Here is a 19,793-nt window from a genome sequence, read left to right as displayed (position 1 = left end):
ACAAAGTTGAATGTAAAAATTATCTTACAGTTCTTCTGCCAACATAGTGATGATTTTTTTATTTTTGTTCAGATTCCTCACATTGTATAGGAATGTATAATTTTTAACAGTAGGCCTTGACTCCCTAAATTATTGTCATTTTTGTTCCTATCTTACAGTCGTATACACAGATGTAAAAAGATTAAATTTAGGTAAATACCATGTGAGAAATTGCGAGGATGGCAAAAAAAATTATATATATTAATTTCCATTGTGGTCCTGCGACTACACGTCATAACTCCTTTGGGGAAGGAGGGCATGGCCCCCTGGTTGAGTTTCGCTGTCGCAGGTTCGGTGTTTGTGAGACGGGATGAATAGTTTGTAGGATTATTATTTTAGTACACACGAAAGCAGTTATGATCACACCTGTCTCCAACTCCCCAATTGTCATACTTTGTTTTAAATCTATATAATGTTCCTTGGCCTGCCTCTTTCTAAGCTATTACAGGAGTTTACGCATATGTACAAAAATTAATTCTATTTACACCCTTCAATCATTGTCGTTTTACCATACTCTCATGATGCCCCACTTTCAAGATATCTTCTCTGTCAGTTTTGTCCACTACCGTCATCTGAGTACTGCATCAAGTCTCTTCTATTTCTTAACGAGGCTGAGGATAATGTTATTGCTGTTCTTAGTATTCTCTCGATCTTGCATGAATCTTAGGTATCAAATCAAATCAGCCATCCTGAGTCCACTGCTGAACAAAGGCCTCCTTCATACCATTCCACGATTCACACGACCGCGCCAACCTCTGCCACGTCACTCCTGCAAACTTCTCGGTCTCCCTCTCCCACGCTTCCTATCTCACGGCGTCTCTTGAGTAACACACTTGCTCCACTGCTCATCAGTCGTTCGCACTAACCTGTCCAATTCCACTTCCTCTCTTTTACCGCCTCCACAGTATCTTTCACTCTAGTCTGCTCTCTCACCCAACTTCCTCTCTTTCGGTCTCTCAGCGTTATTACCATTAGTGATCTCTCCATTCTCCTCTTTGCATTCCTTAGCTTTGTTTCAGTGTATAGTCCAGTAAATCTAGCGCCAAAAAGGGCTGAACCCAGGGGAAATTATAGTAGTATTTAATACTAAGCATGTTTTTTTTTTGTGCACTAGAGTCATCTTTACAACATATTAAAAATGTAACCCTGTAGGTTGGTGGAACATGGTTTCCCAAACCTCTTTTTACACAAACTCCGGCGTTTTTCAAAGCTTCAATACGACCAAAAAATAGCCATACAATATACATCATTTACAAAAAAAAAATACATTCAAGTTTTTGTGTCAGTACACATATGTTGCCTTGCATTTCAGATGAAACTGGTTTCATAATGCTATAATTTCTCCTTATACCCAATCTAGAGGTACCCCTAACCCAAAATGGTGTTTTCATGCAGTTCAACTGTATATTTCTAAGCACTTACGTGAACTGTTTATATTTGTCAAGGCTGTGTGTTATGTCAACAGCAATTGGGTGAATCGGGCACTACCACTTTGGGCCAGAAAGATTGTGACGGCGGGAAAAAAAAATAACAAGTGAGGAACGTGATGGAGACATACTTGTAACCGTTTGTCAACGTGTGCATACTGAGTGGCGACGAGAGTATCGCAATCCCCATGAAGTTGCAAAGTTCAACTGTCAGTAAGGATATTCCGAGGCAATGGGAGCGGAAAGTATTGGATGCCGAAGAAGGTCCGCAGATCCAGCATTTTCCTACCGGGACAAGTGGTTATTTTGTGGGATGCCAGATAAACACAATGAAAAGAAAGACATTTCAATTTGATACCTGTTAGAACATTCGATTTTCAGAAAGGGTTACTTAAGCATTGCCGAGTTCGTTCAGATGATTGGTCAAAAGAAGTACAGGGCAGAATAGAATTCATGAATGAGGAATCGGGCACGGAATAGGTTTCATTGGTCATGAGACTCGAGACAGTGTAATTGTTTGTTCAAGCAGAATACAATTGATGTATGTATTTCTGTTTGTCTTTCATAGTCTTATAATGAAGACGTGTAATGCCATAGATAATTTTAAATTTAGTCCAGTAAATCCAGTGCCCAAAGGGGCTGAACCCAGGGGAAATTGCAGTACTAATCATGGATATATATATTTTTTGTGCACTTAGGGTCATCTTTCATCATGCGTCTCTAAAACTATGTTCCACCAACTTTATGAAATTACATTTCTAGTGTGATCTTTCTATTGAAAAAATGGATCATTACTACTGCAATTTTCCCTGAGTCAGGCCATACCCTTACTGGACTAATACATAACTATCGGTCAATTTCATGACCGTAACATTGGCTTGTGTCAACTCCATTTCCGGTCTAGATATTCTTTTCTTGTGATTCATTCCTCCGTAAACAAACATTCTAAAATCCAGTTTTTTTGTGTGTTATTCTTAGACAAATAGACAACAACCGTGTTCTTTCAGTTATTGAAAATAAATGAAATCGTCTGCTTCACGTTATTTACACAATAAGAGGAATCATAACATCTTGTGGTGAAAGTAACCTGGGAGTGAGTATTGCTGTTGCAATTTGACAGTCATGGATAAACTTCAAGCACATTTGTCAAAGATTCGTATTCCCAAGAGCGGTGATAAAGTCTATAAGGAAGAATGTATGTTTTCCTTTGATTCACCAGTAAGTATGCAGAAATTGGATTCTTATGAGGGGCTTTTGGAGGGAAGAAGTTTTATTGCTGAATTGTTTATACCAGAGTTCACATTTAGTTTTGTGGATTGGTATATAAATCCATTTGTATATATATATTTACATGCATTTATATGTATGTGGTTATGAATTTGTATGTATATGGATATGTATATTTATATATGTTTATATATATATTCATGGATATGTAAATATATGAGTAGATGCCTTTCATTGAAATGTACACAAATTCTAAAGGCCCTATCAGTCAGTTTATAGTTTCACCCAACCATAGAATTTGATATGTGGCTTATGTGTTTCTGGTGAGAAATGTTGTGATATGAACGGTGGTGTACATAATTTCCGTCGCAAATGTGTACTTTTGAAGTAATTAAGTATTGAAGTTATGCACTTATGCCTACATCTCTCGAATGATCTGGGGGGACGTGTGGGAAATCGGGGTTTTTGGGTGGGGGAGACTAATGGTGTAATGCGCATTGCCAAACAGGTGTAAAATGAAGAAGACTAAAGAAACCCATAAAAAACAAAAATATCCCATATCGGTGGGTACCGCACGCAGCGGCATGTTTGTTTACTAACGATTGTAAGTATAGATTGAAGCGCTAGATTGAAGGCAGCGGATCGCAGAAGACTTAGTAACTGTAAAGTAAACTGAACTAACCTAACCTAACCTAACCTAACGGAGGTAACGTTAGTTTACGGTTAGGAAGTCTTGTGCGGCTGGAGTGGACTTCGCTAAGTGTAACAATTTTAGCGAGACATTTTTTGAATCGTTGGTAAACACAAAGACGGCTACCACTGGACACTGGACCTAAAATGTGATTTTTTTTTTTTTTTTTTTTTTTTTTTTTTTTTTTGGTAATTTTTAAGTGTTTTTGTTCATTTTATACCTGTTTTGCAATGCACATTACTCCATTTATTAGTCTCCCCCACCCAAAAATCCAGATTTCCCACATGTCCCCCCAGATCGTTCGAGAGATGTAGGCATAAGTGCATAACTTCAATACTTAATTACTTCAAAAGTACGCATTTGCGATGGAAATGATGTGCACCATTGTTCATATCACAACATTTCTCACCTGTTTTCGTGATTCTGGGATTTTACCAATATTTTTTTTTATGAAAATGTAATGGAGAAGACCTCCTCCCCATATTTTGTCCAGATAGTTTTTTATATGTAGCCTTAGTTCCAGTTCATAATGTACTGACTACTGTCAATTTGAAATATGCTTTAACTTATTTTTTGCAGTATATGTAAGTTTAATAATATTCCTTTTATTGCCATTACTTTCCGATATCAGGCTCGTATAGGGTTAAAATTTGTGGTATTTTTTTTGGAAGTGCATACCTATGTGATGTAGTATTAGAAAATTAAATATTACATATGTATACCAAAGGCTCTTCTTCCCCTTACACGGGAGGTAGCCAAAAGACAAAGGCATAGAAACCACTCCCATCCATTCCACTCCCTACAAACTCCATTCCCCTCTACCCTCCTCCCTCCCTCTTATTTTGGCACCTCCTGGATGACGGGGCATCCCTGCATCTTGTCCACTGCCCTGGGTCAGAAGCAGTGTCGCAAGACACAGCACATCCTCAGCAAGGCAGCTTCATCAGTTCTGCGATTCCCCCTCTCCATCCCCTCATGAAGAAAAGGAGAAGATGGGGAGAAATTCTTTCGGGCTGCATCAATTTATTTCTCATACATACTCCTTCACCCCCCATCCCCCACCCACTCCCCCACATGCATCACAGCATCATCCATACACAACCATTCTCCTTTCACCCCTATGTTCTGTCCTCTCCCGTCCTTCCTCAACAGACATTCCCTTCTTTCCCAATGCTCCTTTTACCCCATCTATCCATCTCATCCCCTCATGTTCACTCTTTCCACCTCTGCCTTCCATACCTCTTACTAATCTTTCTTCACTCATTCTTTCCATGTGTCCAAACCATCCTAATACTCTTTTATCAACCCTATTTCCCAACTCCCTCTCCACCCCTGTTCTCCTCCTGACCTCCTCATTTCTCACTCCATCTAGCCTGGTAACCCCTATCATACTTCCCAGGCATTTCATCTCAAACACATTCAAACTCCTTTTCTCTATTAATTTTGTAAATTATGTCAACACTATATACATTTCTCTAGACTGAATTCAATGATAAGGAAAGTTGCTAAAGGCAAATACACTACCAATCAAAGTTGTGATCATAGGATTGAGATTCCATGTTGTCTGTCCAGTCCTGCTAAAAGCAAATACACCACCAGCCATCAATATCCCTGATGACCTATAGAATTACAGGTATTGCATTACTAAATACAGGTTAGTTTAAGTAGGTTGAAATAGGTTAGGTTAGGTCATGTCAAAATAGACAAATTTATTATTGTTTGATTTCTTTGACCACTGCACCTATCAAAACAAAGATGGTGTCTCAGGCAGCCCCTGCAGCTCCATTTGTTAGTGTATTGCTTTTAGCAACCTTTTCTGTTATTGATTTCTGCCATGAAAAATGTAAATTATGTGGATGTATTAAAATTTTCAAAATTAATATTTAATTTTCTATTGCCATATTGCATAGGTGTACACTTCTGAAAATTTACTGAATTTGGAAAAAAAAAAAACTGTGTAATTGGTGTAATGGACTGGATCTCACATTAAGAGTTTTTTTTGTCTGAATGTGGTATTTGTTGTTTATTTATAAATACAACCAAATGAAAGTGCAAAGTTTAGTACAGTACTCAGCATCACAATTCTTACCTTTTTTAACAGACTTTTTTTTTTACCGACTTAAAAAGATTTAAGACTAACCGTCACCAATACGCACAGTATATTGTGTCTCTCCCTCTCTTTCTCCTCAAATGTAAAAGATTTCATCACTTTCATATTTCATTTTATTCATTCCTGTTCAAATAAATAATTATAATTTTTCGCCAGGGTTCTGCAGAACACAGTTTGAGAACCACTGGTCTAGAGAATCCCCGACAGTGTTAGGTTGTGTTATTTCTCTCTCTCTCTCTCTCTCTCTCTCTCTCTCTCTCTCTCTCTCTCTCTCTCTCTCTCTCTCTCTCTCTCTCTCTCTCTCTCACCCCCCCACCCCCCCGAGGTCCATCATATGCTGTTATTTTTTTCATATTTTAGATGAACTAGGCTCATAAGTTAAACCAAGTTTTCTTGACGAGATCTGCAAATGTATGATTTTTGTAATATAAATTTCCTTTGGCTGTATTACGTAATGTACATAATGGAAGTGCACCCTTGGCCAACCACTAAAACTTAGATGGTAGAGAGAAGAGGAAATTGAATGTCATATATTATTTTAGAAACAAATTGTGTTATGGCAACAATTTGCTTCCCCACCCCATTGGTGCTAAACATGGCAAAATCAATTACTAATACCACCAATAGAGGTATAATTTCTACTGAAATTCACTTGTTTTTGTGCTAACCTAGTAGGGCGGTCTAAGAATTAAAAATGAGCGATTTACAGTAGAAATCAATAAGTATCAGATTCACATGAATCTCACGATAAAACATTTATTTTTGACATTCCTTACCCCATCTTCTTCCCCTATTGCATGTAGCATGTTCTCATGCACAAGATATTAAGAATATTCTAACTTAACCTGTGGTACTAATCAAACCACCTAACCTTTCAATATGATAAGTCTTAACATCCACTTATCAAACAAAATGGTTGATGATGATTATGTGTGGCCTATTTCTGCAATCCATAAACAGACAAACTTTTTTTTTTTTTCTTTCTTTCTTTCTTTCTTTCTTTCTTTCTTTCTTTCTTTCTTCTTTCTTCTTTCTTTCTTTCTTTCTTTCTTTCTTTTCTTTCTTTCTTTCTTTCTTTCTTTCTTTCTTTCTTTCTTTCTTTCTTTCTGTTAGTGGTACATGTGAAATGTTTTATGATGGGTGTGTGGTGTTAAGGATTTTGGTCCAGAATTGTGTTCCTGTCATTTTGGTGTAGTGTTCCATGGGAAAGATTTTGGTTTCTGTATGGAGTTAATTGGGGTGGTATTGGTGCATCTTGTTACTACTCTCATTGCTCCATTCTGTACAGTTTGTAAGTTGTTCGTGTTTGTCTTGATGATTGTTGAGAACCAATTTGTGGGGGGATGTAGTCAAGGGTTGATCTTATGAATTGTTTGAAAATGGTTATTAGAATTTGTGTCCAAAGTCAGAGCTTGTGAGGGATTTAAATATATATATATATATATATATCTCTCTCTCTCTATCTCTCTCTCTATCTCTCTCTCTCTCTCTCTCTCTCTCTCTCTCTCTCTCTCTCTCTCTCTCTCTCTGGTCTTTGATATGTGGGCTGTAAGTCATATGAGTATCAAATGTTCATTTACAATTGAAGCATTTGGTCAGAAATTTTACTAGTGATCTTTTTTTTCACGGTTGTCTGGGGTGAGCAATATCACTGTTGATTTATGGGGTGTGGTGTCCTTCCTGTATATATATATATATATATATATATATATATATATATATATATATATATATATATATATATATATATATATGTATATATAATTCTTTTTTTTTTTTCTTTTTTATAATTAATTCAAATAGGCTCAGTTGCAATTTGGTGCTATCTTGTATTTATTGTGCTGGGTTATTGTTGATCTAAGACCTAAAACTGTGTGTGTATGTGTGTAAATATGTTTATATATGTGTGTGCACTTTTTCCTAGATAAATAATTATGTAATATGTAATCATTTATTTTCTTTTCTTTTTCCAGGACAGTGAAACTGGATTATATGTCTGCCTTAACACTTTCCTAGGTTGGGGCAAGGAATATGTTTCATGGTATTCAGAGCGCACTGGTAACCATGTGTTCCTACACCTTCATCGAACTCGCAAAGAGGTAACTTAAATTTGAGCACTTTTGCAAGAATTTGAAATTGGTAAAAGTGCAATAATTGAATGGCAGTACACCAAATGTCATTAGGATTCTGTTTATTTTATTTTTATTTTTGATGGGAATTCAGAAAATGTAAAATTAATCAGATTAATCAGATTTAAATAATTTTAGATAAATTACAGCAATGGTCTGAAAAGTGGCTAATGAAATTTAACACAAGTAAATGCAAGGTAATGCACATAGGTAAAAATAACGTACGATTACAAGTTACTTGGAAATTCGTTAACAAAAGTGGATAGTGAAAAAGATCTCGGCGTAATTATCAGTAACGACCTTAAATCATCCAAGCAGTGTATTTCAGCCTCTGAGAAAGCAAATAAGATTCTGGGACTGATTGCGCGATCTTTTGATTTCAAAAGTCCATCACTCATTAACAAGCTATATAAATCGTTAGTTCGTCCACATTTGGAATATGCTATTTCTGTATGGTCACCAAATCTCATTAAAGACATTGACAGACTGGAAAAAGTACGACGGCGAGCTACAAAACTGATTATACAAAAATCGACTAAAACACATGAATCTGTTTTCCCTAAAAAAGCGTAGACTCAGAGGTGACTTGATACAGGTCTTTAAGATTTTAAAGGAAATTGACAACATCAAAAGTGACAAAATTTTCACATTGAATGAGAATCAGACAAGAAACAATGGTCTCAAACTATTTTAAAGTGGGATTAATGTATATTAGATTTTTGATATTGCAAAGTTCTAATCAATACATTACCACTCATACATTTGAAAAATATTTGTACCAGTTACTACATTAGATGACTTGATTTAATGAAAAAATTTATTACTCAAGAGTTGAAGGGATATCTTCTATTTATTTTATTTATCTATTTACTTTTTTGATGTATTGCTTTAATGAAGTATGGTGCTTTATTTTACTAATTTTTTCATTCTTTTCCACTTTTCTACCAGTACACTTTCTTTCCTTTGACACATATTAAACAATCTCACCAGGTATTCCACCACTTATTTGTTTACTTATTTTTTAATCCTTACATTTTTTCCTTCTTTTCCTCTTTTTCTTTTCTACCAGTACACTTTCCTTTGACATATATTAAACAATCTCACCAGGCATTTGACTACTACTACTCTCTTTATCAGACACTCCACATGACAACACTCAGACCCAGGTGCCTTACCAGCTTTCACCTCTTTCAGTGTTCTTTATACATACATACATACATATACCAAGGCCTTTTCCCCCTTTCAAGGGAGGTAGCCAAAAAGAAAAAGGCATAAAATCATTCCCACCCATTCCATCCCTAAATACACTCCACTCCCCTCCACCCTCCCTCTTATCCTAGCACCTCCTGGATGATGGGTCATCCCTGCACCTTGTCCACTGCCCTGGGTCAGGGGCAGTGTCGCAAGTCACAGCACATCCACAGCAAGGCCACTTCATAAATACTCTTTTCCTACTCTCCACCTTTTTCCTCCTCCATCACTATCATTTTCCTGACATCTACCCTTGCGACAGTCAAAACATCAGTATCCTCCTTCAAGTTCAACAAATACTCCACACTCATCTTCCCCTTACCACCTTCATTTCCATTAGCTTTTGTTCATCTTCAGCCTTTGCCTTTTTATGTACGTGTTTCACTCCACCCTTCACTCTTTTGGCATATATATATATATTTTTATCTTTTTTAAGCTCTCTAGCAAATGCCTACCTTGTTTTACATCTCTCCTCTTTGTCTTCCTCACATTGAGTTTTGTTTCTACCCTCATTATTTTGTATCTCATATGCTCCACCATTTATTCTTTGTAATCATTTACTGGCTTGTTTCTCTGCCACCACCACCCTTACCTCTTCATCCCATTTGCTCTCTTGCCTTCTGATCCCTCCCATCCTCCTCTTTGCACACTTCAGCAATTTGTTCTTGAAACATCCCCTCCTTCTTCTGCTCCTGTTTTTCCTTTATCCTTCACTATATTCCTTCTATGTATGTATTTATTATTAATAGAACTTGTGTTAGGATTGGAAATGGTGAGTGAGTGGTTGGAGGTTAAGGTGGGGCTTTGCCAGTGGTGTGTTATGTCGCTGCGGTTCAACGTGTACAAGGGTGGGGTAGAATGAGAGGCAGATGCAAAGGTGATGGGCAGAGAATTAGCAATGACTTGAGACTGGAGTGAAGTTGTTGATGAATCAGTTGTTGCTTGCTGATGACACTGTTTATGGCTGGGTCAGAGGATGGTCTGAGGCAGATGGTTACAGAGTTCAGTAAGGTATGTGATTGGAGATTGTTAAAAGTAAATGTGGGTAAAAGCAAGGTGATAGGATGTACAAGAGGTGAGGGTGGCAGCAAGCTGGAGGTAACTCTTAAGGAGAAAGGTTATGGGAAGTGGATATTGTGAAATATTTAGTGTTGGATATAACAGGAAATGGAGGAGAAATAGGTATCTGGGATTGGATACAAAGAAGATTATATGAAGGGGTAATTGTTCCTAATGACACTGTATGGGATGGAGACTTGGAGTGTAAGGTAGACAGAAAGGAGCAATTTAAATGTGTTTGAGAAGTATGCTGGGTGTTGTGAGGATGGATCAAGTGAGAATTGAAGTGACAAGGCAGAGTGGTTGTGGAAAGAGAGTTTTTACACAGGGTTGATGAAAGAATATTGGAATGATTTAGGCATATGGAAAGAATGAGTGAAGAAAAATTAGTAGAAGTCTGGAAGGTAAAGGAACTGAACTTGAAGAAAATTGAGAATGGGACAGAGGGGTTAAAATGGGATTGTCTGCTGAGCAGGGAAGGGAGAAGGCAAGAGATAGGTGTGAGTAGAGAATGACTGTTGAAAAATAAATTGATGCTGCCCAAAAGGATTTCACCATGTTATCTCTGATTACTCATTAGTAGACAAGAAGAAATGCTCGACTAATGAAGCAGTTGAAGTAAACCAGGTCCAGCTGTCTGGCTATGTTGTGGAGGTGCTGTGTCTTGTTGCATTGCTTATAACCCAGGGAGTGGGGGATAGGGATTGCTCTTAATCCAGAAGGAGCTATGATATAAGGGAAAACCGATGGGCGTGGAATAGGTAAATGGTGGGTGCCTCCCTTAGAAGGCCTCTTGGTATGTAATTATAGGTTATTATTATTATTATTATTATTATTCTCCCCGTCTTCTCCTTTTATGCATAGGGGGACGGAGAGGGGTGGTCGCTGATTTAATGAAGCGGCCTTGCTGTGGATGTGCTGTGACTTGCGACACTGCCTCTGACCCAGGGCAGTGGACAAGGTGCAGGGATGACCCGTCATCCAGGAGGTGCTAAGATAAGAGGGAGGGTGGAGGGGAGTGGAGTGTATTTAGGGATGGAATGGGTGGGGATGGTTTTTATGCCTTTTTCTTTTTGGCTACCTCCCGTCATCTAGGAGGTGCTAAGATGGGAGGGAGGGTGGAGGGGTGTGGAGTGTTTTTGGGGATGGAATGGGTGGGAATGATTTTATGCCTTTTCCTTTTTGGCTACCTCCCTGGTAAGGGGGAAAAAGCCTTGGTATATGTATGTATGTACCTCCCTTGTAAGGGGGGAAAAGCCTTTGGTATATGTATGTATTATTATTGTTGTTATCACAGTTATCATTCTTGTTTATTCTTTTTATTAACTTGTTTATTTTTTTCAACAGCTTCCCATGGAAAAGGAAAGTGAGCCAGAGAAAAAAATTGCAAGATTAGCCATTGGAGTGGAAGGTGGATTCAACCCAGATGCTGCCAAAAAGAAATATGAATACACAGACCACAATGTAATACTCATCCTTCCAGATTATGATGCCATACCTCTACCAAACCCAGACTTACCAGAGATTGTAAGAATTGCATTGTCTTACTAGTATAACTTGTTTTGGGGGCTTTAGTTTTATAAGTAATTTTACTTGAGATTGAGATGGATAGATAGATAGATAGGGTAAAATGGGCCATGGGTAAAGAGGGAATGTCTTTTGAATAGGGAAAGAAGAGGGCAAATGATAGGTGTGAGTGGAGAATGATTGTGAATAGATGATAAATTGATGTGGCCCAAATGGATTTCTTCTTGCTCTCTATAATTACTTGTGAGTGTATGAGGAGGGAGGATTGTTATGTATTGAAACTGTAGGAGTAACTAAGTTTCAGCTGTTCCACCCTGTTGTGTTGCTGTGTTTTACTGCATTATTTCTGACCTAGGGAGTGGAATAGATAGGAAATGGAATGGGTGGGAGTGATTTCTATGCCTTTTTCTTTTTGGCTACCCCCCGTGTCAGGGGAGATGAGTGTATGTGGGCTGAAAGTCATATGTGAAGCCTGAACTTTTATGGTTTTTCTCTAATGGAATGATTTGGCAATTTAGTGTGTAGTTGTTTTTTTTTTTTTCCAGTTTGAATAATGTCACTGTTGATTTCTGGGATGAGTCTCCCATTCTGCTATTTTTTAGCTATTGCTCTTGTTTGTTCATGCAGGTTTGGGTGTTCTCTGGTGCTATTTTATATTCATTGTGCTGGGTTGTTATTGTCAGGTCATCTGCATGTGAGAGAGCATTGGTGTTTAGTTAAGAAATTTAACAGTAAAGGTGAAAGTATTGCACCCCAAGGGACTCCATTGTATAGTCTTTTTTGTCCCTGAAACTGGTTGTTTTGGGTTACCTTGCTCTGTCTTCCTGCAGTGATGATGTTAACCACTTGTTATGTCTGTTCCAATGATCTCTTTGGGTAGTTTGTGTCTAGTGACCTTGTCAAAAGCATTTTTTATATCAGTGGCTACCATAACCAGAGGATTTTGTAGTGTGGAATTTAATGAACCATGCCCCTGGTTCAATTTCGCTGGTGTTAAGATTCGAACCGTTATCTTCTCAACCCTCGCCACAAGTACCAATGCCCTAACCCACTCAGCTAGCGAGCTTCCCTTATGTGTATGTGTGTGTGTGTGTGTATATATATATATATATATATATATATATATATAAAAGTGTAATAAAACCACTTGGTTTTATTACACATTTTGTGAATCACATGTTTTTGGGTGGGGGGTGAGGTAGTATGTGTGAGCAAAACTTGACGCAGCCCGAAGGGATTTCTCCCCGTCCTCTCCTTTTATGCAAGGGGGGACGGAGAGGGGGGGTCGCCGATTTAATGAAGCGGCCTTGCTGTGGATGTGCTGTGTCTTGCGACACTGCTTCTGACCCAGGGCAGTGGGCAAGGTGCAGGGATGACCCGTCATCCAGGAGGTGCTCAGATAAGAGGGAGGGTGGGAGGGGTGTGGAGTGTATTCAGGGATGAAATGGGTGGGAATGATTTTATGCCTTTCCCTTTTTGGCTACCTCCCTTGTAAGGGGGAAAAAGCCTTGGTATATGTATGGTATATGTATGTATAAATATATATATATGTATATATACATGTATATATATATATATATATATGTATGTATGTATATGGCATTGGGAAATAGGGGAATGTCTGTTGAGGAAGGAGGGGAGAAAACAGAAGGTGGGGATGGGTGGAGAGTGCTTGTGTGCAGATAATGCTGTGATGCATGGAAGGGAGAGGATGGGGGGTGAGGGAGTATGTGTGAATTTTCTTGTCAATTTGGGATCCATCTCGTGATGCTTATTTACATTTCCTTAAATTTTGTTTTAACCATTTGTATGGTACTCCAAACAGCCATGACTTGTTCAGAGGTTACAAATATTTTTTAATGTCCTCACATGTAATGGAACACATAATTTGTAGTTTAGGAATTTCTCTTTGTGCTCAAGGGTTTACAAGATATTGTTGTGGATATATTTTATCATTGTATTGTTAAGGGATTTCCCCCCGTCTTCTCCTTTTCTGCAAGAGGGGATGGAGAGGGGGGGGTCACCGATTTAATGAAGCGGCCTTGCTGTGGATGTGCTGTGTCTTGCGACACTGCTTCTGACCCAGGGCAGTGGACAAGATGCAGGGATGACCCATCATCCAGGAGGTGCCAAGATAAGAGGGAGGGTGGAGGGGGGTGGAGTGTATTAGTGATGGAATGGGTGGGAATGATTTTTATGCCTTTGTTTTTTGGCTACCTCCCTTGTAAGGGGGAAAAAGCCTTTGGTATAGGTACATACATACATATACCAAGACTTTTTACCCCTACAGGGGGGGTAGCCAAAAAGAAAAAGGCACAGAAACCACTCCCACCCATTCCATTTCCTATATATTCCACTCCCCTCCACCCTCCTCCCTCTCTCTTATCTTGGCACCTCCTGGATGACGGGGGAAAAAGCCTTTGGTATATGTATGTATTGTTAATAGTTGTTCAAGGGTTTATCTCACAATGAAAAACTCTTGATTTCATTACAGGTACAGTTAAGTGTATCAGGAATTATGTCAGCTGAGTCAGCCATTCGTCTCGCTGAATTAGAAGCAACCACTGGAACTTGGGATGGTGAAGTTCGGCAAATTTCAAAGTTTGCTAAGGACTTGGTGCAACTTGATAACGGAGTCAAGGTAATTGTATTTCAATTTTGGGTTTATCTTTTACAGTTTTGTGTCATTTCTATAATCATCAGGTAGGCATAGTGTTTGTTACGTTGTTGTTGGTGTCTTCCATGCTGATGAGATCAGTAATGTACTTTAAAGAGTAGAGAATGAAAGGATCGTATGGGCAGTTGTTAGTGGATTAGAGGGCTGTGAGAGAGAAATGGATTGAGTGTTTTGAGTTATTGAGTGTGGATGATAATAAAGAAATATGATTATGGCTTGGGGTCACAATAGGAAAAGGGCTCAGATTCATATACACATACCAAGCATCCTTTTCCCCTTATAAGGGGTTGGTTAAATTAAAGCATATACCCATCTATCACCTATCGAAACCCTACTCAACACCAGTCCTACACATGTTCAAATCCATCCTTTGCCCCTCCTGTCTTGACATGTCATGAATGAAGGGTCATCCCTGTTCCCTCCCACACTGCTCAGGTTGAAGGCAGTGCAGCAAGACATAGGAGGGAAATGACTGAGAGGGAGAATCCCAGTCTGCTCACTTTTTCCCATTTAGTTACCTTTTATGACAAGTAGAGAATAGATTCATGGATGTAGAATAAAAGTACATTCCTCAGTAATTGAGGTATTTTTCTCTTATATAGATGGATGATGTGTAGCTATGGTTTGTAGGGGTACCCCCCCAAAAAAAATCTCTAAAGTATCAACTGTACATGCCCATTTCATGTACAAGTAAAAGCTATTTATTTTCCTTTTTCCTTTCTATGGCAGGTTCCACCGAGAGGATGGAAATGTGAAGAATGTGACTTGGTAGAAAATCTCTGGCTGAATCTTACTGATGGAAAAATTTTATGTGGAAGACGTTTCTTTGATGGGTCTGGTGGTAATAATCATGCAGTAGATTATTATCATGAAAAAGGTAAGATTTGATTGTTCTCTTTGATTATCTATATACAAAAAGGCTTCTCCCTTGTAATGGAGATAGCCATCCAAGGCATACACCCACCTTCCACCCATACATATACCCATCCAACATCCATATAGTTTATATTTTATCTTAGTTCCTTGTGGATGAAGGGGCTTCATTTACAATGAGCGAAGATAAAAAGGAAACAGGGGATGGATAGGAGTGGGGTGGGTGGAGGTGAGTGCAGTGCAATCCTCGACTGGATACCTCCCATATAAGGGGAAGAAGCCTATCAGTGTATTTACCTAGTTGTATTATACAGGAAAGGGAGCTATGCTCGTGGTGACCCATTTTTGTATCTCACAAGATCAAGTTTGTTCTTAAATTCTTGTATTGTGTGTATATATGTAGATGAAGAGTGGGTTTTTTTCAATGATTTCTTTGACAAACTTAACCATTTAACTACATACATACATATACCAAGGCTTTTTCCCCCTTCCAAGGGAGGTAGCCAAAAAGGGAAAGGCATAAAAACACTCCCACCCATTTCATCCCTAAATACACTCCACACCCCTCCCACCCTTCCTCTCATCTGAGCACCTCCTGGATGACGGGTCATCCCTGCACCCTGCCCACCGCCCTGGGTCAGAAGCAGTGTCGCAAGACACAGTACATCCACAGCGAGGCCGCTTCATTTAATCGGCGACCCCCCCTCTCCGTCCCCCTTTGCATATAAGGCGAGGACGGGGAGAAATCCCTTCGGGCTGCGTCAAAATCTACTCACACACACTACCCCACCCCCCACTTCCCCGCCCATTCCTCCTCATGCAGTCACAACATCATCCATATACAACCATTCTCCACTCACCTCTGTCTTCCGTCCTCTCCCTTCCTTCCTCAACAGACATTCCCCTCTTCCCCAAAGCCCCCTTCACCCCATCCATCCACCTCATCCTAGGACGTCCCCTCATGTTCACTCCCTCCACATCTGCCTTCCATACCTCTTTTACTAGTCTTTCTTCACTCATTCTTTCCATGTGTCCAAACCATCCTAATATTCTTTCATCAACCCTATCTCTCAAATCCTTTAACTACTAACATTAATTGAAAGTGGAATGGGAAGTGGAAATATTTTAATAATGAGACGCAGCCCGAAGGGATTTCTCCTCGTCTTCTCCTTTTATGCATGGGGGGATGGAGAGGGGGGGTCGCCGATTTAATGAAGTGGCCTTGCTGTGGATGTGCTGTGTCTTGCGACACTGCTTCTGACCCAGGGCAGTGGACAAGGTGCAGGGATGACCCGTCATCCAGGAGGTGCTAAGATAAGAGGGAAGAGGGAGGGTGGAGGGGTGTGGAGTGTATTCAGGGATGGAATGGGTGGGAATGATTTTATGCTTTTTCCTTTTTGGCTACCTCCCTTGTAAGGGGGAAAAAGCCTTGGTATATGTATGTATGTAATAATGAGACATCAGGATCATCTTTCTTTCACAGTGTATTACAGAAAGCCCACACATACTGGGAGTTATGTACACTTCTACAGTAGCCATCCTGATAAAATCAAATATAGTGTTGCCTTGGGTCTCTTGCTAAGAGCACTGAGACTATGCAGCCCATTATATTTGGAATCAGAAATTTCAACAATAAGAAATCAGTTAAAAAGATTAGGGTACCCAGACTGGTTTCTAAATAAAGCCCTAAGTAAGGACAAAATCAGTTTCTGTAAATCCACTTCCCACTCATCTCAGCATCACAAATGGAATAATAATTGCCTAAAACTTCTTTATAAGAAATCCATCGATGATTTCTCCCAATTGCTACCAAAAGACAACATAGATATTATTTTCAGTTACCCCAATAATTTATTCAGAAAAGTAGTTAATGTGCATCATAGACCAACAGAAGAACCTTGGAGTTTATAAATTACCCTACTCAGGATGTGAAGAAGTATATTAGGGACAAACGGGTAGAGAATTGCAAACAAGAATATAAGAACACAAAAACTCAGTTAAATACGGACAACAGAACTTCGCGGTATTCCAACATGTCGCCAACAATAATCACTGCATAAATTGGGACGAGGCAAAAATCATATTCAAATCTAAATGTAGTTTTAAAAGAGAAATCATTGAATCTTCCCTGATCAAACAATTTCCTAACTTTAATACATCAAATGGACAATGGTCATCTGATTACATAACCACCTTGGCAGTCAATAAATTACTTCCTTACATTTTAAAAGCAGACGACTTGCCACAAAGCCCATGCAGTATCACAGATGCTACTTGAAGTGTCATGTCTATGTTCCCTCATTCCACCCCTCTCCTCTATATAAAAGATACGTGTTTTCTCATGACTTTGTATTCTGCTGAAGAGGATCACAGCCAGTGATCGAAATATATACAAAAATCGTTATTTCCTTTCTTTTCTTCATCCAATCAACAGTGGGTCTTTAGTGTATTTATACAAATGTGTTATGACATTATTTGGCAGATATATACATACGAGGGACGTTCAATAAGTAATGCCCCTCACCCATTTCCCATAGCAATAGAGCAACGAAACTTGGCACATTCATTAGTCTTTCTTTACATAGGAACCACCCAGAGTTATACATTTCTCCCATCGTTTGATGCAGCTCTGGAGACCGTTTTTGTAGAACACCCCAGTTTGGTCCTCCAACCACGACGTGACTTCAGAAATCAAGGCTGCATCATCTAGGAAACGCTTTCCTTTCAAAAACAACTTCATGGCTGGGAAAAGGTGAAAGTCAGAGGGTGCAAGGTCAGGAGAGTAGGGGGGATGGGGGAGAATTTCATAGCCACACGCCCGTGCTTCTGATCTGGCGACATGCGAGTTGTGGACTGGAACGTTGTCCTGCAGGAGGAGGACACCTTTGCTGATCTTACCCTGCCTTTTGATTTTGATAGTTTCTCTTAATTTCCTCAAAAGTGAAGCATAATAGGCTCCTGTAATTGTGGTACCCTTTGCCAGGAAATCTGTCATCACTACTCCATCCTGGTCCCAGAAGACTGTGAGCATGACCTTGCCAGCGGAGGGCTGCACCCTTGCCTTCTTTGGAGGTGGTGAATCTAAGTGCTTCCACTGCATTGACTGGGCTTTGGTCCCTGGATCATAGTGATGGACCCAGGTTTCATCATGTGTATCCAGTCTTTTGAAGAACTTTGACTCATCTTCTTGGCACATCTCCAAATTCATCCTCGAGCACACGACGCGTTCTTGCTTCTGGAAAGGTGTGAGCAACCTGGGGATCCATCTGGCAGACACCTTATGCATATACAAATGACCATGAATGACTGTTTCTACAGAACCTGTACTAATCTTGACCTCTTGGGCTATTTGGCGAATAGTAATGCGTCGATCTTCCAAAATGGCAGCCTCAACTTGACGGACAGATGCCTCATCAATGGCAGAAGGGGGGCGACCAGGTCTGGGAGCTGTTTCCACAGAGTTCCGGCCATGTTTGAATTCACGATGCCAGCGTTTTACAAGGTCATAGGATGGGGCATCATCACCATAAGTTTCTTTCATTTCATCAAAAGTCTCCCGTGGTGTGCGTCCTTTCAAATATAAAAACCGGATCACAGCTCGGCATTCAACAGGCTCCATTTCACACCTGACTCAGTTCAAACACCTGTAAATAAAAAACCACAATTAGTTCTAAGCTCTTATTTTCCACATAACCCATAGAGATATAAATCACTGCACATGCAAAATTTCAGCTAGATTGGACAACTGGAGGGGGGGTAAGGGACATTACTTATTGAACGCCCCTCATACATATATACATATATATATATATATATATATATATATATATATATGTATATATGTATGTATATGTACATGAATGCTCACTGGCCAAGTGGCTTAGATCATTCCTACTTGTGGCAGAGGTTGAGGTGATTACATTTCAAACTCTGCCACCAGTGGGTTGGACCAAGGGCATGGTTTGTTAAATTCTACACTACAGAGCCCTCAGTAAGGGGCACTGTCTTGGCAACCTGATAGAGGAAGCTTGTAACATTCAGCCAAATCATCATCATGTATATACATATGTATCACTTATTATTTTATTGTAACAAGATCTCTGTACCATTTCATCAGTTATATTTCTACTCTCTCCAGGTTATCCTCTGGCTGTCAAACTGGGTACTATAACACCTGATGGCAAAGCAGATGTTTACAGTTACAAGGAAGATGACATGGTTGAAGATCCCTACCTGATTCAACATCTTGCAGTATGTACTGTACTTAGCTTCCCCATAGTTATACACCATTATTTGCACAGAAGGGAGTGGGTGGGGGATGGGGGGGTAGGGAGTGGTATGTGTGAATGATAGTTTGATGTCGCCCCAAAGGGATTTCACCCCATCTTCTCCTTTTATGCATGAGGGGACAGAGAAGGTGGGGGTCACTGATTGAATGAAGCGGCCTTGTTGTGGATGTGCTGTGTCTTGCTACATTGCTTCTGACCCAAGGCAATGAGCAAGATGCAGAGGTGACTCATCATCCAGGAGGAGCCAAGAAAAGAGGGAGGGAGGGATGGTGAATGGGAGTATGTGGGGATGAAATGGGTGGGAGTGGATTTATGCCTTTTGAATGTGGCTACCTCCCTTGTAAGGGGGAAAAATTCCTTGGTGTATGTATGTATGTATGTATTGCAAAGCAAGGTAGCTTGGCTCGGAAAGACTGAGGATCCCCTGGTTATTGGTTCCTCTCAGGTCTTTCCCAGGAAATGAAGCAATGGATATATTTACGACTGCAAAGAGC

The 19,793-nt window shown here is 39.6% G+C and overlaps 1 protein-coding gene across 1 annotated transcript in view; it reads left to right on the top strand.

Annotated features, from left to right (window-relative positions):
* Positions 1-2,393: 2,393 nt before the first annotated feature.
* Usp5 (ubiquitin specific protease 5) overlaps positions 2,394-19,793 on the top strand; it is a 31,618-nt gene continuing 14,218 nt past the window's right edge. Inside the window, exons 1-6 of the mRNA XM_076193041.1 lie at positions 2,394-2,684; positions 7,468-7,593; positions 11,281-11,460; positions 13,955-14,101; positions 14,867-15,014; positions 19,149-19,261. Of these exons, the coding sequence (XP_076049156.1) occupies positions 2,589-2,684; positions 7,468-7,593; positions 11,281-11,460; positions 13,955-14,101; positions 14,867-15,014; positions 19,149-19,261 (810 nt within the window). The 5' untranslated portion in view covers positions 2,394-2,588. The remainder of the gene's footprint in view (positions 2,685-7,467; positions 7,594-11,280; positions 11,461-13,954; positions 14,102-14,866; positions 15,015-19,148; positions 19,262-19,793) is intronic.

The sequence above is a fragment of the Oratosquilla oratoria genome, chromosome 11 (genome assembly GCF_046742065.1).
Source record: "Oratosquilla oratoria isolate Oo_2021 chromosome 11, ASM4674206v1, whole genome shotgun sequence".
Classification (NCBI taxonomy): Eukaryota; Metazoa; Arthropoda; class Malacostraca; order Stomatopoda; family Squillidae; genus Oratosquilla; species Oratosquilla oratoria.
Note: the sequence above shows the minus strand (reverse complement) of the source record. Positions and strands in the feature narration are given on the sequence as shown.